This window comes from Lutra lutra, chromosome 1 (assembly GCF_902655055.1).
Source record: "Lutra lutra chromosome 1, mLutLut1.2, whole genome shotgun sequence".
Taxonomy (NCBI): domain Eukaryota; kingdom Metazoa; phylum Chordata; class Mammalia; order Carnivora; family Mustelidae; genus Lutra; species Lutra lutra.
The window spans coordinates 111284973-111311819 of record NC_062278.1 but is presented as its reverse complement, the minus strand read 5'-3'; the positions used below and the strand labels follow the sequence as shown (position 1 = coordinate 111311819).

General features: G+C 50.2%; 1 protein-coding gene across 3 annotated transcripts; it reads left to right on the top strand.

Moving 5' to 3' along the window:
• The first annotated feature begins 140 nt into the window (after positions 1-140).
• Positions 141-23123, top strand: BCL6 (BCL6 transcription repressor). 3 transcript variants are annotated; one of them, XM_047732607.1, is made up of 10 exons: positions 141-280; positions 10939-10977; positions 11814-11985; positions 13529-13750; positions 15373-16344; positions 16901-17085; positions 18451-18618; positions 19685-19815; positions 19944-20081; positions 21906-23123. In XM_047732607.1, exons 3-10 carry the CDS (start codon positions 11825-11827, stop codon positions 22047-22049), a joined length of 2121 nt encoding a protein of 706 aa, XP_047588563.1. In that variant the 5' UTR covers positions 141-280; positions 10939-10977; positions 11814-11824; the 3' UTR covers positions 22050-23123. The 3 variants fall into 3 exon arrangements, with proteins under 3 accessions (XP_047588563.1, XP_047588582.1, XP_047588573.1); XM_047732626.1 differs by lacking the exon at positions 141-280 and adding an exon at positions 6244-8254; XM_047732617.1 differs by lacking the exon at positions 141-280 and adding an exon at positions 6244-9758.
• Positions 23124-26847: the final 3724 nt, after the last annotated feature.

The following is a 26847-nucleotide window of genomic DNA, read 5'->3' as shown; positions in this document are numbered from 1 at the left end:
CTGGCCCCTCGAGCTTCGAACCGGAACCTCCGAATCCGAGACGCTCCGCAGCTGAGGACCTCGAAATCTTCCGGGAACTGGAAAAATATTGTGGCTTTGAGGGTTTTCCATGGGCTAAGAGAGGCAAAAGTCCCGGAGAGCTGACACCGAGTCCTCCCCTGCCTCGTAGCAGTGGTAAAGTCCGCAGCTCAAATTCCGAGAATTGAGCTCTGTTGATTCTTAGAACTGGGGTTCTTAGAAGTGGTGATGCAAGAAGTTTCTAGGAAAGGCCGGACACCAGGTGATTATTGCTGTTGCTGCTGCCGCTGCTGCCGCTGCCGCCGCCGCCGCTGGTGCCGCTGGTGCCGCTGCCGCCGCCGCTGCTCATGATCATTATTTTACCTTTTAATTCTTTTTTTTTCCGCTCTTGCCAAATGCTTTGGCTCCAAGTTTCCTATGTGTATCTATTGATATAAATGTATATATTTATTTATTCTAGCTGTCAGGTGTTAAAATAAATGCCGAAGATTAGTCCCACGTCTCTCCCACTCTAGGATATAGATTTTTATATATTTATTATTTTATTCTTGTTGTCTTTGAGTGAATCGGCCGGTTTGGGGAGGCTTTTGCCACCCTCCCTTGTGTTGTTTTGGTTTTGGAAAAGGAGGTGGAGGAGAGGAAGGAGGGGAATTAGGGGGCGGCCGGAGCCGAGAGGACGAGACAGTGTTTGGGGGGTGCTCCGGGCAAGTCTGGGGGCTGTCTGGCCCCAGACGACGGAGAGGACGCGCGCTCGCGCTCGCGCTCTCGCTCTTTCTGCTGCTGCTTGCGTACGGCTTGTGATCTCGCTGGATTCGGGCGGCTGTGTTTTTTCCCTCTTTTCTCGCTTGCAAACTGCCTTCCTCGCTCCCTCGATCCTGCCTTCTCTTCCCTCCCTCCCTCCTCCTTTCCCTCGCCTCTCCTTCCTTCTCCTCTCCCGTCCTTCTTGGTGACTCCGGGAGGCGAGGAGGGAGGCTGCCCGCTCGCTCGCCCCGCTGGCTCCCTTCCACCGGCCTCGCTCCTCTAGATTCCCTGCCTCCGAGCCGAGATTTGGGAGGAAAAATGCAAGCGAACTCCTCGGGTTTTGTTTTTCTCCCCCCCCCACCCCAAATAAGCCCAGTTGAAGTATCGTTTCTACTATTTCCTTTTAGATCCGCGGTCTTCCTAACGAGATCCGAGTATTTTGGTGTCCCCTTTGGTGGACCCCTTTGGTGTCCCCTTACCCTGTGTTTTGGGGGAGGTTTAGCTTGCCTGGGGGCGGGGATGTTGAATACTTTGAAAATTATTCTTTCTTGGTTGCAGTCGAGGGAGTCGGGAACCCCCGCGCGCTCCCTCTCCTCATCCTGAGGGGAGAGGCTGGTGGCGGGACAGGGATTTGGGGGGTGGGTGGCAAAGGGGTGCGCGTTTGCACCTGCGGTGCCGTTTAGCGTGCGGGACTCCGGGAACCTTCACAGGACGGCCCAGCCGAGCGGGAAGGTGGCGGGATTTCTGGCGGTCGCGGTGTTTGTGTTTTGGGCGCTGCGTGACTCGGTGTTAGCTCCCAATGGCTGTTTCCCCGCCTCTCCTAATTTTGTTTTATTTTTTTCCCATGGTGCGAGCTTTGTAAAAAGACAACTGCAGACCGGAGAGTAGACGACGCAGGCTTCAGGTTCCCGAGGTCCTTGCAAGGGGCGAGGGGAAAAACAAACAGCCCCAGCCCGCGTTCCTACGTGCAAGACCCGGGAGGAGAGAAGGGCACGCTGTGGCCCTGGGTGAGGGACCCAGCAAGGGAGGAGGGGGCGCGGGCGAGAAAGGGAGATCTTTGTGAGTGATTTTGCAAAAACGTTTTGAGAGGTTGGTTGGATTTGCAACCTGTGGCTCTCCTCGAGGGAGTAAGAATGGGGGAAGGCGGCGGCGGCGGCGGCCCGGGGCGGGAGCGGGTGGGAAGTTGGATCCTCGGAAATGGGCTTCGCTCTTGGGCAGCGGGAGCTAGGGGCCACCCCGCTGCGAGAGGTAGTGACCGTGGTCAGTGTCTTGAGAACTGTGGATTGCATTGCCTTTATGATGCCGTGTTATTGGAACTCTGGCGAAAAATGGACCTAGTGTTACAATAGTGAGTTTCGAAGCTGCTCCACAGAAAACAAAAACACAACCCAATAGATAAATAAAAAAAAAAAGGAATGAAAAAGACCCCTTTAATGGGGTGCCCCTTTTTGCAGTGGTTAAGAGTTGGTGGTAGGGGCCCAGCAACTGAACCTGGAGAAGAACCCCAAATAGGGTACGGAAAGTCCAGAGCTGTTACTGGGTCCCTGTCCATCACAGAGAGAGAGAGCTGGTCATCTACCCCCCCACCCCACAGCAGCCACAGGAAACTGATTTAATTTTCTGTGGATTTTTTTTTTCCATTCAGTTTATAGTTTCCAGGAGGAAAATGTTGTGGCTCTTTACTTTTTTTTCTTTTTTTAAGAAAAGTATCAATAGATGTTTTTTTTTTTTTTTCTGTCAAAAAAAAAAAAAAAAAGCCAAAAAACTGGGGCAGGACAGAGGGAACCAGGGAAAGGGCTGTTTAGAAATACAGTTTGTGGCTCTGAGCGATGCCACTGGCTTCCTCTACAGAGACTGCCAGTTTCCCTTTTTCTTTGCAAGGTGTGTGTGGTTTTAATAAATAACTTAAAAAAATAAGAGGGGGGCCGGCAAGATCTGTCAGGAGACAGGTATCTATTTTGCTCACTATTTACTACCAAGAGCCTTTGGCACTGGCACAGAACCTCGTAAATCTGCAGCCCAAGTTGAAGTTCATCTGGCCCTAGTCCACACGCTGTTCCTGGAGGTAGCAAACATGAGCTCAAAGGAATGAGGTGAAATCACATTCTTGCTTTAAAATATATACCTTTTTTTTTGGTTAAGGAGAAAGAATATTGTCTCCGGGGCAGAAGGAAATGGAAAGAAGGGCGCCAGGAGATGGGCATTCCCTTGCTAAAATGACTCCAGTTGGGTCCTCAGGCTGAAATAGAAACCTGTAGATGGGAAATATTTCCTCCTCCCCCCACTTATAAATAGAAGTTTCCAATATCCTATTTGGAAGACTTTCCAATACTGCAGGCCCAAGCATTGGCTTATCTTAAGGGTCTGCTGATAGTGACAGTAAGGCCAGAAGCTGTTGGTAAACTGGGGAGCCTGAAGAGAAGGAAGCCAGAAGAGGGAATTCTCCAGTTGGCCTTTTCTTCTGCGCTCACTTGTGCAGGGTTTTACCCCATGCTTTCTTGAAAAGACTCTCCAGTTTATTCTGGGTTTGCTGGACAGGGATGGGACTCTAACTCTTAAGCTGTCGTTTCCTGAGCCTTAAAGAGTTCCAGTTATTGGTTGAGTAAATGGTAGCCAGGACTAGATGTCAAAATCCTTCCTTCCCTCTCTCCCTTGCCCGGTAGCCACACTCACAACCCACTTTATTGTGAAAAACTTGAAGAGATTCAGAGGAGGTAGTGCGGCAGCGCCACCCCTTGGTGGGTGAAACTCTCTGTTTGCAAAAGTCAAATATTTGAAAAACATTGTGAAATGACCTTAGGAGGATTTTTTTTTTCTTTAGAAAGGAGAGATAAAGCCAACTTTTAAAAAAGGACTTTGTAGTTGATTTCTCAAATGGGGTGGAAAAGTGTTGCTTTCCAGCTAGGATAGTGTCCTAAGAGGCAAAGAAGTTCCTGTGTGTGGGTATGTCTGTGTGTGTGTGTGTGTGTGTGTGTGTGTGTGTGCGCGCGCGCGCGCGGGGGAGGGCTGCCTAGTAGGCTTTAAGTAGGTGAGTTCTCCAGACGGAGGTAGCCTCCTTCCCCCTTGGACTTGACTTCTCAGAGCACCTGAATTCTGTTGCCAGTCTGACATTGAGATAAGGAAGAATGTCTTGGTGTAAAAACCAACCAGTGATTGGAAGTCTTGTAGTTTTGCCGGCGGTGATGGTCGCGTCTATGGCGGCTGGGTTGGGGACGGAGGTTTGTGGATGGCGTGGGGCAATGGTAAGCTGGTCTGTAGCTGGGTTTGGAGCCTTCTGGGAGTCGAAGTACTGTGGCGCGTGCCGGCTTCCAGCACTGCGCAACAAGTGGGAATGCCACCGCAGTGATACGAGCGAGAGTGCTGTGTTGTGGCGAAGCCGGCCCCTTTCTCTTCGCCCCGCTGGAAGCCAGGAATGGCTCTTCCCAGTCCTCCCCGCCTCCCAGTCTGTGACCAGCAGCCCCGCCAAAAGACCAAACTCACCCCCTCCCACTCCCCCCCCCCCTCCGCCTTTACAGAGCGCTGTAAGCCTGGGTAGAACCCTGCCCTTGTCCTCCAGGACCCCTTTTCTCCATGGGGATCAGGAGTTTATTCCCGACTTTCTTTGCTGTTCGACCAGTGTTTGGCAAGAAGCTCGCCTAATACCTTCGAGTTCCGTTCTTTTTGAAGACAAGCGCACCCTTTCCTTCCCTTCTAATACACTCAGCCTTTGGGACTGGAAAAACCAACGTATAATACGTGAACGCAGCTCCAGAAACTGCGTTGTGGTTGGTTGCTAGAGGAGTGAGCATCGGGAAGAACGGAATTACATCCAGTAAATTAAATGCTTTGCAGCGTTGCTTATAGAAGCAACCTCCTCCCGCTAACAGATTAAAAAGAAAAAAGGCGGGGGGCAGTCGGTTGTGGAAGGCTGTGGCTGCGCGGTGATTTTCGAACGGACCGAGTCTGCCACCTAGTGGTGGATCGTAGCCGAGTCCCTCGCCTAGGGCGGCGGACGGACCCTGTCACCTTCGGGTCTCCAAGTATCCCTACCAGGTGCTAGGACTGACAGAAGAGGGCAACATCCAATGAGGATGACATCTAACCTCCAAAATTTTGGAAAGATAGATGACAATTCGGAAGTCTTAAGATGTTTGCCATGCCCACCGTCGCTCAGCGAGTGGAATCTGCCTCCAGTAAGAGAACCTTAATAAGATAACCCGTTTTGAACACGCTTTCTGTCGCTGTGGCGTCTCCCTGGGTGAAGTGGGTAGTGGAGAGACGCATGGAGGCTCTAGGACATAAAACTCTAGTACAGTTGAGAAAACAAGCGGCCTCATGAGGGGCGCCTGTTGCTGGTGAGTTAGAACCCTAACCGGGACCAGAGTATTACCTTCTGAATTCCAGGTCAGTGACTTAAAGTCAAAGGCAAGTTTATCTCTGCACCTTTGAAGTATCTAAGAGAAAGGAGCAGCAGTAAGAGAGACCCATGACTTTAATGTCTCAGGTCAGCATAGCTGGAAACAGTAACCCAGATGTCTTGGAGGAGTTTTAGAAAGTACAGCATAAGATTTTCAGTGACAGATAAGGGAAGCCTACCGCAGTGCTCGGGGGTGGGGGTCCCAGATCTTGAGGAGTGTGCCTGTGTTAGTGGGTGATTAAGTCCCAGTCCCTAGACTTGCAGAGATGCACCTCGCTGCACCCAAGGCTCGCCTTTGGATTCTGAAGGACCATCTTCCCCTTTCTTCCAGACTGCTTAGTGGCTTGGGCAGAGATCTTGTGTGTGTGTGTGTGTGTGTGTGTGTGTGTGTGTGTATGTGTGTGTGTGTGTGTCGGGGATGGAGGGGGGCGTTCATGTGGACAGGCAGGGTGTAGTCCTAATAGAATTTGGGCCACATAGCTGCTTATCAAGCAAAGTTTTATTTTCTCGGAGTTCAAAACTTAAGATGGCAAAGGCGCGTAGGGGTACCGGCGACCCCTAGCGACGGCCGCCGGCGCGCCCACTCGCGGGAGATGCCGTCTCCACCGCTCTGGTCTGAGGGAATCGAGTTCAGCCTCTCCCACCGCGGGAGCAGTCGGAGGCCGCGTCGGAGAAACGCGCCTCTGTTCGGGTTGGAAACGAATCTGGGGATATGTTTGAAGAGCGGTCAAGTTTGACTCATCGCTTTCCAAGGACAGTTAGTGCCTTCCATCTTCATTAACGTGAATAAAGACCTTGGCTGACTTTTGTCCTGATCGGATTTTTAAAGGCATTGTTTGCTTGGGGACATCATGCCGCTCCCCTCCCCCGGCAGCCTTTTTGCAAAGGCTGAGCCCAGTCCAGCCTGGATGGCCGAGATATCTTTGCTCGGGGACGCGGTTTGCTGGCATTGTCTGCCGGCTCTTTCTGGAAGGCGGTCGCGAGCTGGGCGCATGGGGAGCGTCCCTTCAGCAGCTCCTCTTCAGATCTTGATGATAAAACACATCCCTCTATTTTATTGCATTTCCTAGAAGCTTGCAGGCTTGAAAGAGCGCTGTTGGCAGGAAACGTGATAGAAATAAAGTCAGGACATAATGTCCCCGGACACCTCGGTCACCCAAAGCGACTGCTGAGCCTACCGTGTTATCAAATTCGCTTTCATTTATTGTCGTCTCCTCCGCCCTCTCGCCCCCCCTCCCCGTCAAGAGAGCGAAGAGTGTTTCACTCTTAAAGCAAAAACAGAGGCGCGGTTTAACCCCACCCCCTACCGCGGGACCACCGTGGCTAAACTGGAGCGGCTAGTTAGCTGAGCCGTTGCGCAGAAAGGGAGCGCTCCTGCAGGAGCCCTGATGCTGGTTTCACGAGGGCAGCTCCAGCCTTATCAAAATTCCTAGATCCTGCCCCTAAACAGTGCTTTGCGCTTCAAGATTCTCCTTCGGATTTCTCGGCGAGTTATTGGAGTTATTAGATTACCAATAATCCAGGGGCCGGCCGGGATTAGAGAAGGGGCGGGGGGGGGGGTGCGAGAGGCATTCTCCAAATCTGGAGACTGTGTCTAAAGTAGGTCAATGGGAAGGAGAGGCGGAGCTACATGGGGGTTGTCGGTTTCAAGCCTTGATGGAGGGCTCTCTCTAGTGTTTAGCAGCGGTAAGACATGATTAGGTTTGAGCTCCCGGAACCACGGGAATCCTAATTTCCAATAAGCGCATGTACTTAATTTTCACTTCCCTTCCTAGATACTCACCCCATTCCATATTAAATTTCAACCTTCGCTTTCCCCTTGATTCCACCGGGCGAAGGGATGAGAAAGTCTCAAGGTAGGGCTTTATGAGGCGGAGGAGGCCCAGTCTTTACCAACCGCCCTGACCCCGCCTCCGCTGCTGATGGGATGCGCGGCGCAGTGTGACGCCACCCGCCAGTTTTAGGACTGGACTGCGGCCTTACGTACTGCGTCTTTCCAAACCCCAGCCCCGAAAAAGTCCTCTCGGAGCCCACTAATAGGACCAATTAGGAGAGGGCGCCCAGGGGTTCTAATTCTGAGGAAGGCCCAGAGAAAGCGAGCCAACCTTGGAACTCTCTCGTGCGCGCGCTGGGGTCAGCGCCCCGGCCTCTGCGGAATCCGTACCGCGTCTCTACGGTTTCGGAGAAATCGGATTCCGAAATCCCGAAATCTGGCCAGGTTCGGCCTTGCAGCTCCTATTCTAAAGACTTGGGCGGAAACCGAGCCTAGCAGGGTTCCCCTATTTGCCAACGTAGGCGGAAGGGGCTTTCTGTTTGGTTTTCCTACAAGTAGTCTGGCGCGCACTGGATGGAGACCCTCAGTCCTAGGGACTCCCGTCTTTTTGACCTTGATGCCTGGCGCAACCATCCTCTTAAAGGGGGCGGAGGCAAGCAAAAAGCAAAAATAAATAAATGACGCACCGGGCAAACAAAGGCCAGAATTGGGCAATTTGAAGTTATAAAGTCTCAGATTGGACCCGAATTCCTGGGTTCTACTCTGCTACTAACTTGTGCGACTTTCCCCATTTATAAAACTTTTGGGGGAAGGGCTGGACCGGGTGAACTCAGAGTCCTGGACCCGGCGCGGGCGAGGGATTTAGAGGAAAGTGCGCCTATTCCCCGCGAGCCTCCCGGGGCGGCCCCCCCTCCCCGGGTGAATCCCCGGCGGCCCTGGCGGCGCAGGCGGCGATCCTGGCGGCCGTCGGGGGCCGGCAGCTTCCTGGAAAGTTACTTCTCGTTGGAGCCGGCGATAGGCAGAGAGTGTTCTGTGAAATCCGTTGAGCTGAGATCGACTACATTCCGGGAATGAGAGGGCTGTGCCATTCCCCTCACTACCCCCTGCCTTGACGGCGTAACAGGAAAAAAAAAAAAAAAAAAAAAAAAAAAAGAGCACACACAATGTTAGCTACCGAAGTGCACGAAACGTTTTATTTGAATGTAACCAAATTAAGGGCTGACACGATCTCACCACGGGGCCTCCGACGCGCCTGCGGGGGCTTCGCGGCAGATGGGCAGCGGTGCCCGCAGAACGCCCGGGGGTGGGCGGTCCCTGGCGGGCAGGTACGGTAAGGTCGGGGTGGGCAATGTAGCCGGGGCTTGCGGCGGAGCGCAGGATTCGGGTTTGTGTTCCTGTGTGCGCGCGCGAGGAAACGGCTGCTTAGTGGCCGCCGAGTGGAGAAGCCGGGGACGGGGTTGAAAGAATGGATGGAGCCTTTGGTATTGGCTCACTCTCGCTGTCGCTCTTAACCTCGCCTCTTGTCCTTCTCTCACCTCCTCTCGTCTCTCCGTCTTCCTTTTCTGCTGTCTTCTCTTCTCTCTCTGCCCTTTTTTCTTTCTTTCTTTTTTAAAGGAAAGGGTTCCTCTTTTTTTCTTCTCCAACTCCTTTAAAAGATCTGCCTTCTCAAGGTGCCAAATTGCAAGTCCAGAGAGTTTGAAGAGGCAGAAGAGAGAAAGTGTGTGGGTGGAAAGACAACGTTTAGGTCTGGCTTGGTGGTTACTGCGGCTGGGGCGGGACTGGGGTCCAGAGAGTTCGGTCCGGGCCCTTGCAGTTCAGTTTTCTCTTGGACAGCCCTGCTCTCTTAGCAGTTGTTTTGTGTTACGAGTATTGCGTGTAGCATCGGTGGGATGGCTGGAGCTAGGCAACAGAGTTTGTCCAGGACTTTGCTGGAGATTAGCTTTCAGTATTGGGCGAGGCTTGTCCCGTGGAGCTTCAGTGACCTTTTCAGTTAATCAGGGCTGTTACAAGGATCCCATACAGTAACAGATGGGAAAGGGCCAGGTGGCTGGTAAGAAGCAAAGCGGCTGCTAGGTGCTTCCACACTTGGAGCATCCGGAGGGAGACATGGCTTCCCACATCCACCATAACACAGGCTCACTAACTGGGGGGCGTCCTAAGCTAGTGCTGGTGGAAGAAAGAGTGGATTTAATAAGGATGTGGGCCTCAGTGTGTGTGCATTTGTTTTTGACCAAGCTGGGCAGAAGCAGAGGATGGAAATGGCCCAACCCCAGGGCCAGGCTGACAAGTAGACCCCTGGGAATGGCAAGTGTTTTGTTTGTTTGTTTCAATCTGCATATGGAATGAGTGAGTCATTGCCACTTGCCAAGGTGAAATTGCAAATCTGGGCTTCCAGTGATTCCAAAAGTCTGTGACTGGGAATTCACAAGCAAGCTGGTGGTTGAAGCTGGCTAAAGGACAGCCTTAGGTGTTTCAGAAGTGTTCAGGGGCGTCTTTCATGGGGGAGGAGGAGACGGTTTATAAATGAAACTCAAATGTGTCTTCAGCATTCTTTTTCAACGGCGACAATCACTGAACTTTGGTTAGGACTGATCTAGTGTATCTCTCTTTGCCCATCTTGAGTTAGGATGGGAGAGGAGGAAATAGGTTCTTTCATCTCTTCCTGTCCTCTCCCTTCCCCCATTCCCTTCCCTCATCCTCACTCACTCACATGCACACACTAACCTTGAAGCCGATGGGATTGAGTGACTGGCACTTGGGACCACAGAGAAATGTCAGAATGTTTGGTTACAGACTCAAGGAAACCTCTCATTTTAGAGTGCTCATTTGGTAAGATTCAGCAGACTGGAATGGGGGCAAAGTGTTTGTGTGGGGGAAGGAACTTAAAAATGAGATTCACCCACATTAGGGTGCTGTCTTGCATGTTCTACAGCACGTAGGCTGATTTGGAAAAGGGACAGGAATTTGAGCCAGAACACCTTGGGCCAGGCCACTAACCATCTATGTGGCCCAACATGACCTCCCTGGCCTCAGGCCCCTTTACCCGGAAAATAGCTCTAAAGGGCTATGCTTGGGGGGGGGGGGGGGGGGAAGGGATGGGGGGAGTGGAAGAGGATTCAGATATTGTTTTGTTTTGTAACCCACATATGATCATAAGTGAGAGTCTTACACCTGTGCTTTAAAATCATTTTGCTTTAGAGAAACCAATTTGGAATAGGTACATATGTCATGAGTGCTACTGGGCCAGTTCTTAGCTAAAGCACGCAGCTAACTCTTTGACCAGTAGGGGGAGCACAAGCTTGGAAGTGTGTAGCCCTATACCTGGTCTTCCACCCTAGAGGGAAAGAAGAGGAAACTTTGAAAAAGACAAAGATACTCAAGGAAAGCATAGTCACGTCATCTCTGGGTGTATTCTGCAGATCCTGTATTTAGTCTTAAAAGATCAGACAGTCAGGAATTACTGCCTGACTTTTTGTCCTACCCAAGCCACTTAAATCGCTGAGCTTCCGTTTCATCACCAGTGAAATAGGGTTAAGTGTACTGACTCCAGTAGACCTTGAGAAATCATTTTTAAACTCTAAAGATAATATTCTAGCAGGTTTTGGAGATTGTTCAGAGTTCTTGGGCCCCCGAAGGATCATTCTCATTACTACTGAAAGAACCCACTTTTCTTATATTTTTCTGTCCCATGAACACAAGTGGCCTTTGGATGGCATACACCTTCTACTTTGACAAAGGAACTCTATGTGTATATGTACATATAATTAATGTATGCAGTTGTGTTTCCAGTGCTCAGGGCAAAAATATGATTATCGCATAGCTTTGGGTGCCTGTTGTTTCCGTAAGAGTAGAGCTGGAAAAATGTTTGCTAGCTTGTGGTAAAACCGCTCCAGCTGGCAGGCTACAGCTATCAAAGTAAAACTGTGTACGTGTGTCCTAAAATAAGACCATAGTGGACAATCTAACATTCATGGAATCAATTTCTGTTTGCTTTTTCCCTTCCCTGCAGATTTTAAGCAAAATTTTGGACTGTGAATCAAGGCGTTGGGTAAGTAAATCTAATTATATGCTTTAAACTTTTGTGGACAAACTTTCTTTTGACTTGGCCGATACATGCGTTGCCGTGAACTTGGCCACTTTTCGTTAGTGGAGATAAAGGATAGCCGATTCCCTCTCCCTCACCCATTTACCCCTGTGTAAGACTATCTTAACTGTGGTACGATCATTCCTTCCCTCACTCGTTTTGGAGTTCAGAGCCAATGTAGTCACCTACTATGCACCAGCAGTGTGCTAGGAGCTTGGAGTACATTCAGACAACTCGAGAGCCTAAAGGAGGAAGAACAGATGGTGACTGGGGTAATGAAATGAGATCCTGACAAGAATAACTGTGATTTTTGAGAACCTACTAGGGACCAGGCACAGATCTCTAAATTTTACAACCACATAGGTAGTACTTCTCCCAATTAGGGAAACCAAAGCCCAGAAACAGTGAACAGTCTGCCCCAAGTCACGCAGCTAGCAAAAGATAAAGCTGGCGGGCTAACCTTTAAATCGTGGTTTCTCTCCCTGTCACACACTCACTGCTTCTCCGTGCTTGGCAGAGTATTTGGTATGTGGGAAAAGCACTCTACAGATATTCATTCATTACTGCTGTCCCCAAAAGGGCTTTCTAGTCCAACTTGTTAGAGAAAGATTTTTTTTTCCCATCTTACAGATGTGAACAGTAATGCGCAGAGATGGGCCCAAAACTTGGTCCAAGACCAAGCACAAGCACCTCGGCGTGCAGCCCATGTGTTAGCAGGCTGCGCTGTCTGTCTTCACCCCCCTGGTAAGCAGGAATCGGGTTCTGGAGAACTCATGAGATTTTGACCCCTTTCTTTCCAGGTGAAGACAAAATGGCCTCCCCGGCTGACAGCTGTATCCAGTTCACCCGCCACGCCAGTGACGTTCTCCTCAACCTTAATCGCCTCCGGAGCCGTGACATCTTGACTGATGTTGTCATCGTGGTGAGCCGTGAGCAGTTCAGAGCCCATAAGACAGTCCTCATGGCCTGCAGGTGAGGGGGGGAGGGGAAAGATGGACGTATAAGAGGGCAGGGATGGTGTGGGCAGGCGGCCAGGCAGGTTGTGCGGGCCTTTTGCTGTGTTTGGGATTACGTCTCGTTTGTCTCCAGACTGCCAGCGTGTGGCCTGGCGGAGTAGGCTCCCAGGAAGCGAGTGAATGAACACACAGTAGAGAAGAAAGAGTTTCTGTTCTGTGGGAAGAGAGGGAGCAGAAATGGTATACTGTCTCAAGAAAGGATGTGTTTGGGACAAACACAGAGAATAACTTCAGTCAACCAGTGAAGAAAGGAGATGTGAAAGGGGGTTTTACAGTATTTGAAGCAAGGGAATTTGAAGTCTTTTGCCCTTTGATTCTGTAATGCATGTATTTTATCCCGTGGCTCTCTTTCCACGGGTGTTTCAGGCTATGTGTGTGTGAGAGAGTTAGGGAGAAAGAGCCGGCCGATTCTTCCTAATTGGTCGAGTATTTCGAGTTTTTGGAGCTGGTTCATATTACCTCATCTCCCTGGATCTCTGCAGTAGCCTTCCGTGTTACGGAGGCATAATTACTTCCCTTTTACAGACAGTAAAACGAAGGTACAGATAGGTGAGCTGATGTAAAGTCAGGGATCGCTTTTGCCAGGAGAGAGCTTACCCAACATCTACAGCAAACACCTGTGTTTTAACAGTGGCAAGAACAGAAGTTTATGGAGATGTAAAAGTAATAGAAGATGCTAACCTAGTGCTTCCTCTGGGCCAGGCATGCATGACCCTGTCGGGTGGACGCTATTGTTCCTGCTTTACAGGGAAAGAAACCAGGGTTCAGAGAGGTTAAGTATCTCACCTAAGGTTGCACAGCTCCTTACTGGTTAAAGCCTGGCTCACTTCTGGCAACCCATTCAGAACAAGCAGAATTGAGATGCCAGCCTGAATCCTGACTTGTAATTGAGCCCTCTTTCCTCTACCAGACAACAAGGTCCCTGGAGGTACAGCCTGAGGATTAATTTTTGTCTCTTAGGAATATTGACCTTGAGAAAGTCTCCAGACTTGCAGAAAATCAGTAGACTGTAGACATAGGCACCATTTTATTTATTTGTCGTCGATACCCAAGTTGTTTCTAAAAACAGACAATAGCATTTTAAAAATAAGGATCGTATGTTGGAATAGGAAGAGAAATGCTTATCTCAAAGTTATAGACTAAAAATGGTTACTGCAAATGAGTGCACATTTCACTCTGGTAATCCATGCAGTTTAGACGATAAGGAAAATAGCTTCTGTGACTTTGAGTACATCATTTGCCTTCTGATCTGGGTTCCCCCATGTGTAGAGGGGAAGAATGGTAATGTCTACCTGGCAAGGTTGTGAGGAACACAGGATAATGTATGTAAAGTGCTTAATGACTCTTTGGCGTTTAGTAAGCCGTCTGTAAGTGGCAGTTATTATTAATTGCCGTGGAAATTCTGGAGCGAGGCCAGGGGAGAGGAGACAAGCCTTGACACTGACTGTAATTGACCGCCAGTCCCGTCCGTTCTTGTGACAAGTGTGTTTGCGTTACAGTGGCCTGTTTTATAGCATCTTCACGGACCAGCTCAAATGTAACCTGAGTGTGATCAACCTGGATCCCGAGATCAACCCTGAGGGGTTCTGTATCCTCTTGGACTTCATGTACACGTCCCGCCTCAACCTGCGGGAGGGCAACATCATGGCCGTGATGGCCACGGCCATGTACCTGCAGATGGAGCATGTTGTGGACACTTGCCGGAAGTTTATCAAGGCCAGGTGAGGTGCTGCTGAGGGCAGAGCCCTTGGAAGTGGAAAGCACCCGAAATCCTTGGTAATGCATGCGTATCCTCTACGATACGCCACAGCCTATGGTTCCGCTAGCTTTTGCACACGTCTGCCTTCTTAATTCTTGCACTGCTATCCAGATATGCCCTATGCATTCAATCCCCTCTTGCTTTCTTCCATGCCTTGGATGGGCCCTTTCCTCCCACCCATCCTGCCAGGCCAAGCTTGGAAGCCGGCTCCTCTGGGGATTTTTTTACGATTGCCAGTCTTCCTCCCTCAGCTCTTCTTCTGTATCCCTGAGCCGCCTGCCTGTCCGTTAGAGCTTCCTCCCATTTTAACTATTTGCATGTGTGTTTCAGTTCTTTCAACTTCTATTCTAATGGTTTACATAAGCGCCTTAGTTCCCTTTCCAGACTGTGCGCTGCTTTCCTCATCTTTCGTGTTGCCCTGCTCCTCCGAGAGAGGACATTTATGGACTTAAATTGAGTTCACTGGGTCTGATCTCCTCTTTGAGGGCTGGTCAGACATGCCCATCGTTTAAGGCAGGCATGGGGTGGGGGAGGGGGACCTGAGAGCCCAAAAAGCAAAACGCTTTGCTAAGTGGAGCAGAAACTCGGGGCTTGACTTTTTTAGCATGTTTGATTCAGCTGCTCTAGGATGATTGCCTCCCTTCTGAAACAGAAGGGTTTCTAGCCTCTGTTTGATCACCTTCAGGAGACAGGAACCCAGTGTTCCCAGAGCCTTGCTGTCTACCTCAGACTGTTAGAAAGCTTTTCTTTATGGCAAGTCGAAATCTGGCTCCCTTAACCTTTGCTCATTGGTTCTAGCTCTGTTAACTGTGATCATGTTGAGCTGACCTACTTTTCACCCGCATAATGTCCCTTCAAGTCTGTGTAGCGAGAGCTTGTTGTCTCCTGTGGGTGATAATGGTAGCAAGGTCATCATCGCGGTCATTTTCGAGTACTTTCTCTGGGTCAGGTCTGGTGCTTAGAGCAGTTAAGTAACTTGCTCCAGGTCCCGTCGCCACTAAGTGGCGCAGCTGGGATTGGAAAGCAGGTCTGGCTGCTGCCTGTCCTCCAAAGAAAACTGCCCCCGAGCCTCTAGGCAGCTTGCAGGGTGAGTCCTTTCTCCCACTGGGCACCGGTTCGTCGGTGACCCTCTGAACATGCATTGTGTAACTTCTTCCTTCCCTGAGCCTCCATTTCCATGGGTGTAAAATGGAGACAGTAATGCCTTTCTTCCCTTGCAGGATTTTGCATGGATGAAATAAGGGCTCTGAAAGCTTTACGTTGTGTAATATCTGAAGAATGACAGATTCACGCACATATACACAGAATGTGGCTTAAACATGGGGTCATAGGTCTAAGCGGGCACACATTGTGTGGCTGATTCACTGCTCTTGTCTGGGCCCAGTCTCCCGCGCTGTGTCCCAGCTTGTTAGATTTCTAGCATAAAAGCCTTGTGACTGCAAGAATTTCTCTTCCCAAGCCACAGCCCTCATGTCTGGCTGACCAAGCACAAATGTGGCTACGTGTGCCAGAGTCTCTCGGAAGGTCCTCCATTCACCGGTTCTCACTTGGAGGCCCCTGTCTCCTCTCTGTTTTCTCCCGCAGTGAAGCAGAGATGGTGCCTGCGCTCAAGCCTCCCCGTGAAGAGTTTCTGAACAGCCGGATGCTGATGCCCCAAGACATCATGGCTTATCGGGGCCGGGAGGTGGTGGAGAGTAACCTGCCGCTGAGGAACGCCCCTGGGTGCGAAAGCAGAGCCTTCGCCCCCAGCCTGTACAGTGGCTTGTCCACCCCGCCGGCCTCTTATCCTGTCTACAGTCACCTCCCTGTCAGCAGCTTCCTCTTCTCTGACGAAGAGCTGCGGGATGCCCGGATGCCGGTGGCCAATCCCTTCCCTAAGGAGCGGGCCCACCCTTGTGATAGCGTCAGGCCCATCCCTGGTGACTACAGCCGGCCAGCCATGGAGATCTCTCCCGGTGTGTGCCACAGCAGCATCTACTCACCCAAGGAGGCGGCCCCAGAGGAGACACGCAGTGACATGCACTACGGCGTGGCCGAAGGCCCCAAGCCTGCCGCCCCCTCGGCCCGGAGTGCCCCATACTTCCCCTGTGACAAGGCTGGCAAGGAGGAAGAGAGGCCCTCCTCAGAGGATGAGATCGCCCTGCATTTCGAGCCCCCCAGTGCGCCCCTGAACCGCAAGGGTCTGGTCAGTCCACAGAGCCCCCAGAAGTCCGACTGCCAGCCCAACTCGCCCACGGAGTCCTGCAGTAGCAAGAACGCCTGCATCCTCCAGACCTCTGGTTCGCCTCCAGCCAAGAGCCCCACCGACCCCAAAGCCTGCAACTGGAAGAAATACAAGTTCATTGTGCTCAACAGCCTCAACCAGAATGCCAAACCGGAGGGGCCTGAGCAGGCCGAGCTGGGCCGCCTCTCCCCTCGAGCCTATACCGCCCCGCCGGCCTGCCAGCCGCCGATGGAGCCCGAGAGCCTCGACCTCCAGTCCCCAACCAAGCTCAGCGGCGGCGGGGAGGACTCCACCATCCCACAGGCCAGCCGGCTCAATAACATCGTCAACAGGTGCTTTCAGAGGCAGTCTGGGCCTGGGGTCAGGGGCTCCCACAGGGGGCACTTCTTCCGACGGATGCAGGGGCCATGTTCTGTTCTTGTCTGAATACTGGGTACAGTAGAGGTGTGGAGTAAGCACCCATTGATGGAATTGGCCTCAGTAAGGAAGCATAGTAAGCTTTGGTGTATTTTGTCGTAGCAAGAGAGAGAACTCCCAGCTGTGGAAGAAGAGCGTTCCAGGAACCCCAAGGGCAGCTTCTTTGGTCTCAGGGTGGCAGGGTGAGCTCGTACTCACTTTGGACTGAGTGGACCAACAGACCGCAGTACCGAGGGGAAGACATTGACCTAGGTTGGGGTTTTGGTCTGGTTCGACCCCACCAGTGATCTCAGGGCATATGCTGTTTGGAAGTGGGCTTAAGGATAACTTTGTGGCCCCAGATCCAGAAGGAGGCAGCCCAGCTCTGGCCTCTGGGTTCACCTGAGCCCAGGAAGGCAGGGGCAGCCTCCAGGCCAGGCTGAGCGCTTTACCCTCTCCAACTGCTGAAGCTCTCTTTCCTCCTGCCCACAGGTCCCTGACAGGCTCCCCCCGCAGCAGCAGCGAGAGCCACTCCCCGCTCTACTTGCACCCCCCCAAGTGCACGTCCTGCGGCTCTCAGTCCCCCCAGCATGCAGAGATGTGCCTCCATACCGCCGGCCCCACGTTTCCCGAGGAGATGGGAGAGACCCAGTCTGAGTACTCGGATTCCAGCTGTGGTGAGTCCCTTCCCAGAGATAAGCAAGGCCCCTGCCTCTGCTCCCTGGGGTTTGCATTTCCGTTTCACTTATGCTGTTGTTCCTGATTGGGAGAAGTCCCCGACCAGAAGGTCACTGGCACATAGAATCACCAGCCTGTCACCCCACTCTTGACCTCTTGAACCTCTTGAACCAGGCTGACCTGAACAAGGAAAGAGGTATTGGAGTTAATCTGGGGTAATAGAGAAAGACCAAACAGCCTTTTCAGTGGCATTACAGCCAAGGTGGTCTGTGGGACTGACTCTAACTCCCAGAGCTTTCTCAGTTGCTCAGGACCTAGCTGCTCGGACTGATCCGTGTCGGCTCCCCCCTGCCTTCTGTAAGGACAAGCAGCCAGGCTTACTTGTTCCTGATCTCCCTTAGGTCCGAGAGAGTTTCTAACATGGAGTAGGTGCTCAGCTAATGGTAGCTGAATTAGGTTAGCTGGACTGAATTATTAAATTGAAGTTTTGGACACTCTGTGATTGGCATCCCCAGTTTTTATTAGATAAAAAAGGCAATCTTTTCCTCCTGGCTGCAGGAGGATACCCTAGTCATTCCTAATCAGGGGTGAGCCACCATGACTTGTCATTTTCAAAACGTTCTCATAGAAGGGAAAAATCGGTTACTTACACTGTGAGATTTGGCACAGGGTTGTAGACATGTAGTTGGAGAGCAGGGACTGTCCCCGTCTGTCCCCCTGGCTATTTGCCTTTTCTCTGCATCCAGTTCCTTCCCTCTGGCCATTTCTACTTCTGTTCTTGTTGGCTCTCCCAGTCTCATAGAAGTGTTTGGGGGACGTGGAATGCAGAGAGGCACAGGGTGACCCTGTTTACTTCCTCCTTTAATGGCCTCCACGTACTGTTGGATTTTCTACCTCACATTCCTAGAACGCTTTGTGTCCTACAATACGCTCCTCTGGGTGTGCAAACCAGGGTTGACTGTCCTGATTTGAAGACAGAGTTGGAGATAGGCTTATCGAGGCTCAGGATCTTGCTTGAGGGCTCCTGTGTATGGATGTAAATAAAACAGTGAACCAAGAAGAAAAGTCCATTCTCAGGGCTCTCTCTAGACGGAGGAGCCCTGCTGAGCTTCCCTGAAGGCCGTATGGGTAGCTGTTGGTCTGAGTTTCCCCTCTGCACCTCAGTATTCAACTCTGTCTCCTTTCTCCTCCATGATGGAGACTCTAAATGCTCAGAAAGATAAAATGCCTACAGACCCCGAATGTCAGGTGGGTGGAGCTTGGGGGTTCCATGTGGTGCTGAAGGCAGCTGCAGAGGGGAGTGGCCTTGGAGCCCTACCTCCCTTCCACATTCTAACGGTGGCATCCCCCCACACCTCCAACAGAGAATGGGGCCTTCTTTTGCAATGAGTGTGACTGCCGCTTCTCTGAGGAGGCCTCACTCAAGAGACACACACTGCAGACCCACAGTGACAAACCCTACAAGTGTGACCGCTGCCAGGCCTCGTTCCGCTACAAGGGCAACCTCGCCAGCCACAAGACCGTCCATACGGGTATGGCCCTACCGCGCCCCACCACAGCTGGCCAGGGTTCCTGCGTGGGATGGGGGGAGGACCCTAGAGAAATCAGCATGGAGCCTTGATCCCCGGTGGGCTGAGGCAGGGAGCAGGCCCTGCTCGGATCCGGATGTGGGCCTAACCCTGTTGTGTTTAGCTTAGCAACCCAACCACTCCCTCTATTCTTTGTGTTTTCTCGGAGACGCTTTTTCCTGCTTCTCTACCATTGCTGGGGCAGAAGTGTTAATCCCAGCACACATGTGAAACAGCAAAGACCAGGAGGGTGAAGCAGATTGGGTTTTTGTAACCCCAGAAAAAAATTAAAAGCCTCTTGATTTCCTCTCAGGGCTCGCTCCTTATCAACTCACATTCCTTTACCAGGTAGCTTCTAATGACCCAATTTTTGGCCAAAGTTGACTCTCTCTTGGTATTTTAAATGTGTCCATTATCCCAGAAACTTTCCACAAAGGCAGGCTCAGGCCTTCTGTTGGCTTCCCCAGCCTGAGCATCTACTCTGACTCAGGCCCAACCTTCTTGCAAATGGAATCCAGCTGTTGTTGCCACAAAGTGGAAAAGCATGTGTTTTTCTAAAAGAGAAACTAGAGCATCCTGATTGTATCTTCCTGGTGAATGGCTTGATTACTGAATCAGTCTAATCCAAGGGAAGAGCTAGAAGAGCCTTACTATGTCATCTAAATTCACCCCTCAAATTCCAAAAAGGGAAACTGAGGTCCAGAGAAGGAGAGTGACTTATCCAAGTCTGCAGTTAGATCATCCTAATGACATAGCTGTTTCAAAGGCCTCCTGGAACCTCCCTCCCTGCTTCCCTGTCCCACCCCCAATGTTGTGTCCCCTCTGCCCCAGCCTGCAGCCTGTGGTGGTATGTGTGTGTTTGGTGAGGGCGGGGAACTGGCAGGCCCCTGCATCCTCTATCAGACATCTTCCGAAGGAGAGAAAGCTGACATGGCCCAGGAAGGGCAGGTGGCTTTGAGATCCAGGGACCCGGGACTGTGGAGACCTCCAACAAATATGGCTTTCTTTGTTCCCTTTCTTTCGGGAATAGGTGAGAAACCCTATCGTTGTAACATTTGTGGAGCCCAGTTCAACCGGCCAGCCAACCTGAAAACCCATACCCGAATTCACTCTGGAGAGAAGCCCTACAAATGCGAAACATGTGGAGCCAGATTTGTACAAGTGAGCAGGGCCACAGGGAAGAGACCCCTCGGCCTCCGTGTGCTGATGAGGGACTCCAGGGGGCGGTGGGGTAAGGGGGTCCACAGCCCACCCCAACAGAGCCTCTCATGCTTCGCTTTTCCATTCAGGTGGCCCACCTCCGTGCCCACGTGCTCATCCACACTGGAGAGAAGCCCTATCCCTGTGAAATCTGTGGCACCCGTTTCCGGCACCTTCAGACTCTGAAGAGCCACCTGCGAATCCATACAGGAGAGAAACCTTACCATGTATGTGAGCCTCTTGTGGCTGTCAGCTGGCCTGGGCAAGGCAGGGTTGGGGGAGGTCTGGTGGGGGAGAGGCAGGCAGCAGAAATGTTTGCTCCAATCTCAAGCACACAGTGGGGGATGATCACTGAACTAATGGTCATAAGACCTGGTTGAGGACTGGTTGTCAGACACGCTGCTGGACATTGGCTGTGTCTCAGTTTGCTCATCTGTAAAGTAGGGGTATTGGGCCAGGTGATCTGGGCCCTAGGAAAGAGGTCTGGACTATAGATAATCGATTCTGGAGTCATCCATTCATTCCACACTAAGTGGCTTCTTACAGTATGCCGCTGTGCTGGGTGAGATGTCTCCTTAAGAGGACCTAAGGTGTTTGGGAAGGGGCAGCCATGAGAGTGGGAGGAGACTCAGAAAAGTGTGGTGATATAACAAAAAAAAAAAAAAAAAAAAAAAAAAGACAGGGAAAAGGCCATTATAAGAAGGAGCAGGTGACCAGCTACGTGACAAGGTACCATGAGTGGGCCATTGGAATCCTAGTGTTCAGGAGGAGGGTTTCAGCCAGATGTGGCTTGCAGGCTAATTTTTGAACATTTCATAAGCTAAGAATGGTTTTAATATTTTTAAGTGGCTATAAGATGGAGAAATAACATTTTGTGACATATGCAAATTACATAAAATTTAATTTTCAGTGTCCATAAGCAAGGTTTTATTGGGACACAGCCATGCTCATTTGCTTACATATTATCCCTGGGGACTTTCCTACCACAAGGGCAGAGTGGTCATTGTGATATATTCACTGTCCGGCTCTTTCCCAGTTAAAAATAGTTTGCCGATCTCTGCTACAGAGGGGAGAGATACTGGTGGGCAGCTGGGATATCTGCTTCTTATTCCGACTCTGACAAGGACCTTTTTAGGGCCATAGGCAAGCTGTGACCCTCTCTCAGGGGACCGCAGTTTTCTTTCTCTATAAAAGGATGAGGATGCCTTAGATGAATGAACAGTGTTCAGACTGTGCTCTTTCAGTCAACCCCACCGCCTCTTTTACCTTTTGAGTTTCTGTTGAACTTGAAAAGAGAGTCCCGTGGTTTATAAGCGTGAAAACCACTATGATCGATGACATTGACTTGGGTGGGTGTATGGCCTCACTGTAGGTAGTGACGGACACAAGAATGAACGAGTGAATGGCTAACCTGTGTCACAGATGGGAACCTGCAAATGGAGATATTTTTATCCACTTATTTAACAGTCCCTGAGTGAATGTTTTCTCTCTTGCCTTTTGTTCTTGGGCAAATTAAATCTCCTCTTTTTTTTTTTTAATTTTTTTGATTTTTAACTTTTTAAATTTTTAAAAAATTTTCGTGATATCCTTATTTCCTCAGCTATAAATGAGCCTGATAATAGCACCTTCTCCATGGAGTTGATGTGTTCAGATAAAAAATTCACTCAAGTGTCAGGATAGTCCTGGCACACAGTAAAACTACAATGAGTATTTGCTGGAAGTTTAGATGCACCAGTGTCCAGTGAAGAGTGACCTTCAGAGCGTGTCGACTTAGTCCTTTACTGAAGGGGAAGCCAGGACCCATGGAGCAAAATGGGGCACTTGGCTAGGGAAAAGCAGGAGCAACAGTTCCCCACTTTAGAAAAGAGGGAAGGGGCATTTGCACAACACTTCCTTATCACTTAGCTGGAGCCAGAATTCTCAACCTGGCCTCCCAGAGGGATGAGCTGCCCAGATCTCTCAGAGGAAGAATCTCCTTCTCTGGGTCTTCGGGCAATGACACATCCCTGGGGTTGGTGACAGCTAACGGTTTGCCTCTGGTTTTCCTTTAGTGTGAGAAGTGCAACCTGCATTTCCGTCACAAAAGCCAGCTGCGTCTTCACTTGCGCCAAAAGCACGGCGCCATCACCAACACCAAGGTGCAGTACCGAGTGTCTGCCACCGACCTGCCCCCGGAGCTCCCCAAAGCCTGCTGAAGCATGGAGTGTTGATGCTTTCCATTCGAGTCCCTTCTCAGAATCTACCCAAAGGATACTGTAACACTTTACGACTTTCATCCCATGACGTAGTGCCTCTTTCATCCACTAGTGCAAATCATAGCTGGGGTGGGGGTGGGGGGAGGGGCGTGGGGTTGGGGGGCCAAGGCAGCTTCCCTTCCCCTACTGCCATAAAACATTAAGAAAATAATATTGCTTCTTCTCCTATGTGTAAGGCAAACCATGTCAGCAAAAAGCAAAACCATTTTATATATCAAAGTGAGGGAGTAGGCAAAAGTTTTGACTTGACTTGGTCTGCAAAATGAGGAATGTATATGTTTTGCGGGGACAGATGTTTCTTTTGTATGTAAATGTGCATTCTTTTAAAAGAAGAGACTTCGGTATGTTATCAAAGAGAGGGCTTTAATTTTTTTAACCAAAGGTGAAGGAATATATGGCAGAGCTGTAAATATATAAATATATATATATATAAAATAAATATATATAAACCTAAAAAAGATATATTAAAAATATAAACTGCGTTAAAGGCTCGATTTTGTATCTGCAGGCAGACACGGATCTGAGAATCTTTATTGAGAAAGAGCACTTAAGAGAATATTTTAAGTATTGCATCTGTATAAGTAAGAAAATATTTTGTCTAAAATGCCTCAGTGTATTTGTATTTTTTTGCAAGTGAAGGTTTACAATTTACAAAGTGTGTATTAAAAAAAAAACACAAAAAGAACAAAAAAAAAAAGCTGCCGAAGGAAAAATGTGTAGTTTTGTTCTAGTTTTCGGTTTGTATATATACCTGTACAACGTGTCCTACGGTGCCTTTTTTCATGGAAGTTTTCAGTGATGGACGAGCGCGCCATCCCTTCTGAAGTGTAGGCAGACACAGGGACTTGAAATTGTCGCTCACTAAGCTCTCCTTGGGAATGTTTGTCTCATCACATTCTGCGTCATGCTTGTGTTAGAACTACTCCGGAGACAGGGTTTGGCTGTGTCTAAACTGCATTACCGCGTTGTAAAATATAGCTGTACAAATACAAGAATAAAATGTTGAAAAGTCAAGTGGGCTCGTTCCAGAGGTCTTTCCTTGTGTGGGGATCAGGACTTGAATGGGTCTGGTTTCCTCTGCTCTGAACCTAGCGGGACTGGCTCGTGGAGAGGAGTGGCTGCTGGCTGCTGGGGTCTCGGGCAGGCTGAGACTGGGGCTGGCTCCTGGAAGCTGGGCAGGGACCCACTGTTGGCTCCCAGACCAGGACAGGCTGCAGGCTCCAGACTCTGGTCAGGAGGAGCTCCGGCGGGGGATATGGGATGGACCACCTCTCACCTCTCTTTCTGGCTGGTTCTCGCTTCTGTCTTTTGCTCAAAGCTCTAGGCTAAGCTTTTGTGACTTCCCTTTTAGCCCTTCTGACATGAAAGGTATAGGCGTCCTTTCCTTCTCTGTGTCTTGGAGAATTTGCCTGTTCTGTGAAAGTGCCTCTTGCCTCCTGGCTTCAGAAACAATTTCTCTCTGCTAGGGTTCAGGGGACAATATGAACAGGTCTGGCCCTGTCATACATTTCTCAGCCTTGGTGCCTTTGGAGCGTCTCCGGTACCTGCTGTGTGATTGATGACTGACAGGTACATATAGACTCGCATCCAGCCAAGCAAACCTCCATCCCTGGAGAAGTGCTCTTGGTCCAGAGAACTCTGGTGGAAAGCAGCCCTTTCCTCCTCTGTGACTTGGGACAACCATTTCCCCTTTGTGTCCCTTTCCCAACCTGTGCATGAGAGGATTAGATCAACTAGATAATTTATGAGTCCATGATTCAGACATTAGTTCATCCCAGCTTGCTTTGGCATCCAGCTTTGTTTCACCTCAAAAAGCCCCAAGGAGCAAGTTTGATTGATGAGACCTAAGAACAGTGAGGACAAGCATGGTCCTGGCCCCCAGCCCAGAGGAGAAAGTCCGCACTCGCCCTCTCCTGGTTCCTGGGTGGCCGTGGGGTGGGGCTGTGGAGCAGAGGTTGGACAGAGGTGGCCCCTGGCAGAGCCTTTGCAACAGGCTACGGGCACGTGCTGAGAGGTCTGTGGGGCTGAGCACCCAAAGCCCCAAAGAGAGCCTCACAGTCACACCACCCTTTGCCAGCCACATGGCCTTTGGGCTCAGGTTTCCTTTGAAAAATGACTTTAGAGGACTTGCCAGCTCGAGGCCTCAGCTCACCCTGCTCTTTGAAAAGGGAGAAGATGATCTCCTCGCTCCCATAGAAACTTGGCAAAAGAACTTACAAAACGGAAGCCTTCAGAAATGACAATTCACAGGCCTGAGGGAGGCTGCCTCAGGGCCCCTCCGCTCCCAGAGGGCCTCCAAATGAATTCGGTTATGTGTCATTACTGTTTAATAGAGAGATGGTGGGCCCAGGGCGTTCGAGTTCAAACAAAATGGAAGATCAAAGAGAAACTGGAGCCAACTGACAATCTAAGTAAAAAGCAAACATCTCTAAAGAGATAAGCTAGGCCAAGGGAATATGGAATTTTTATTAAAAAAGCAGGGCACGAATGCCACATTTTACAAATACGTAACTTAGAGAACAGGGGGCTCGTGATCTTCTCTATAGTGTTGGCATTTTAGAGGAAAAGTTTCTGGACACCAGGTTGGTGGTTGGGGGCTAAACTGGGAGAGGCAGGGCACTTAGAACCAAGCAGAACTACGAAGAAGCTGGAAGCTCCCTCTGTCAGCTCAATCTGTCATCGCCCCATGAAGAGACTGAGGCGGAAGAGCAGAGGGAGGTTGCCAAACTATCTCCTTAGTTTGATTTTCAAAGCACCTTTGTATCAATGATCATATTCAATTCTCACAACCTCCCCTCAGAGTAAGGTCACAGAAGGCTGGAAACCACACGCCCACGTCAGACACTCCCAGACAGTGGCCCCCAGAACTACAACTCAACCTAGAGGTCCATAGTAACACCTCAAGCTGCCCCTGCCCACAGAATTTTTCCGAAGATACTGCTCTGTCCTCAGCCTCTGGAGAAGAGCCAGAACTTGGGCAGCTGTATCCCACATCAGGCAACCCTACTTCCCTGAACGCTGATTTGTCTGAGGGTAGACACTGGATCCGAGGACAGCCACTCCAGGGTTTCTCAGACTTTGGTCATGTGTGACCCACCTTCATGATTTTGCTATAGCATCCCACCCTGACTATTTATTACTGATTTCCTTTAAATTGATATACTTCTTAGGTGTGCATTTTCCCCAAATATAAATTTGGGGAATATAAATGTAAAGATAAACGAAGTACTAAGTGCTTTCAACAATAAAAACGTTCACTCACACGTCTTCACTTTTGCTGCCTCGTGTTCTACCAGAAGCATGCCTCGGAGAACACTAACGGGGAAGAGAAGCAGAGAGATGCCGACAGAAATGAATCCCTGGAAAGCAGTGGGGTCACATTAGCCGCAGAGCACTGGACTGAGGTCCCCAGAGGAAGCTTGGAAGCAGAATGACCTTCTAGCACCTGGTTCTATGAAGCTCGTCATTGAGTGTCCAGTCTTCGATTTCTAAAAGATTCCAACCCTATTATAAGCACTTTTCAATCGGGTCCCTGCTTTCACTGCTATACCACCCACCATTACTTGAACTGGTCTGTGTGAGTCCCTGTTTCCTGGAACCAGAAGAGCATGATTTACCCAGCTGCTCCAGCCTCTGGACTATCTGCCATTAGGAAGATCCTTAAAGACTCTTATATCAGGTCCAGGCTTCTTCTTAGTGGAGGCTGAGGCATGCTGTGATCCCTCAGAGGTAAGACAAGTGAGCTACTCAAAATACTATAGCCCCACGGAAAGGTAGCATTGTTCTTCCAAGCCCCCGAAGCAGCCACAGGCAGCTTCTAACAGGCATTCTGGAGCCCAGTCCCGCCATGGGCATGAGGTCAGGCACGCACAGTATAAGGAGGAAGCATCGGCAATCACTAAGGGAGAGGATTTATAGACAGGTGGGTGTTGAAGTGGGAAGCCCTAGAGCCTAGGAGGGGGACCCAGTGGGGCTGGGAGCCACTGCAGTACATACTGACCCCTGAGCCCTTGGGGTCCAGCCCTCTCATTAAATGAGTCTGACACATTTAACCCCAAAAGGCTGGCTTGTCAGCACATCTCAAGATGCGTTTCCTGAGTCTCCCTTCCTTTTGCATCCCAAGCAAGCAGGTTGGTTAAATAACAAGGATGCTAAGAGTCAGAATCACAGAATATGGTGACTAGATGGGGCCTTAAAGATTATGCACCTATCTCTCGGATGAAGACACTAGGTACAGAAGGGAGAAGGGATGTGTCCCTAAGGTCACACCAAGAATTTTTTTTTAAGATTTTATTAGAAAGTGGGAACACAAGCAGGGGGAGTAGCAGAGGGGGAGGGAGAAGCAGGCTCCCCACTCTGGGCTCAATCCCAGGACCCCAGGACCATGACCTAAGCTGAAGGTAGACACTTAACTGATTGAGCCATGCAGGTGCCTCACACCAAGAATTTTTATCAGCGAGGGCCCCTGACTCTCACTTTTCTTTATGGCATCATCCCAGCATTCAAGGAGTGTGTGGTCAAATTGGGACAACAAAACATGGAGAAATGTGGAGGTAACATCACAAAGAAACACAGGGATACAACATTATGGCTAATGAGTGACAGTCCTGAGCAGGGTGAGGTTCAGAATGTCAAGTTGTTCCTTGAACGAGGCAGACAGCTTGCTGAGCTGGAATCCAGCAGGAACATTCTCAGGGCTTTCACACGTCCCCCTCCTTCCTGTGGGACTGCAGTGCCT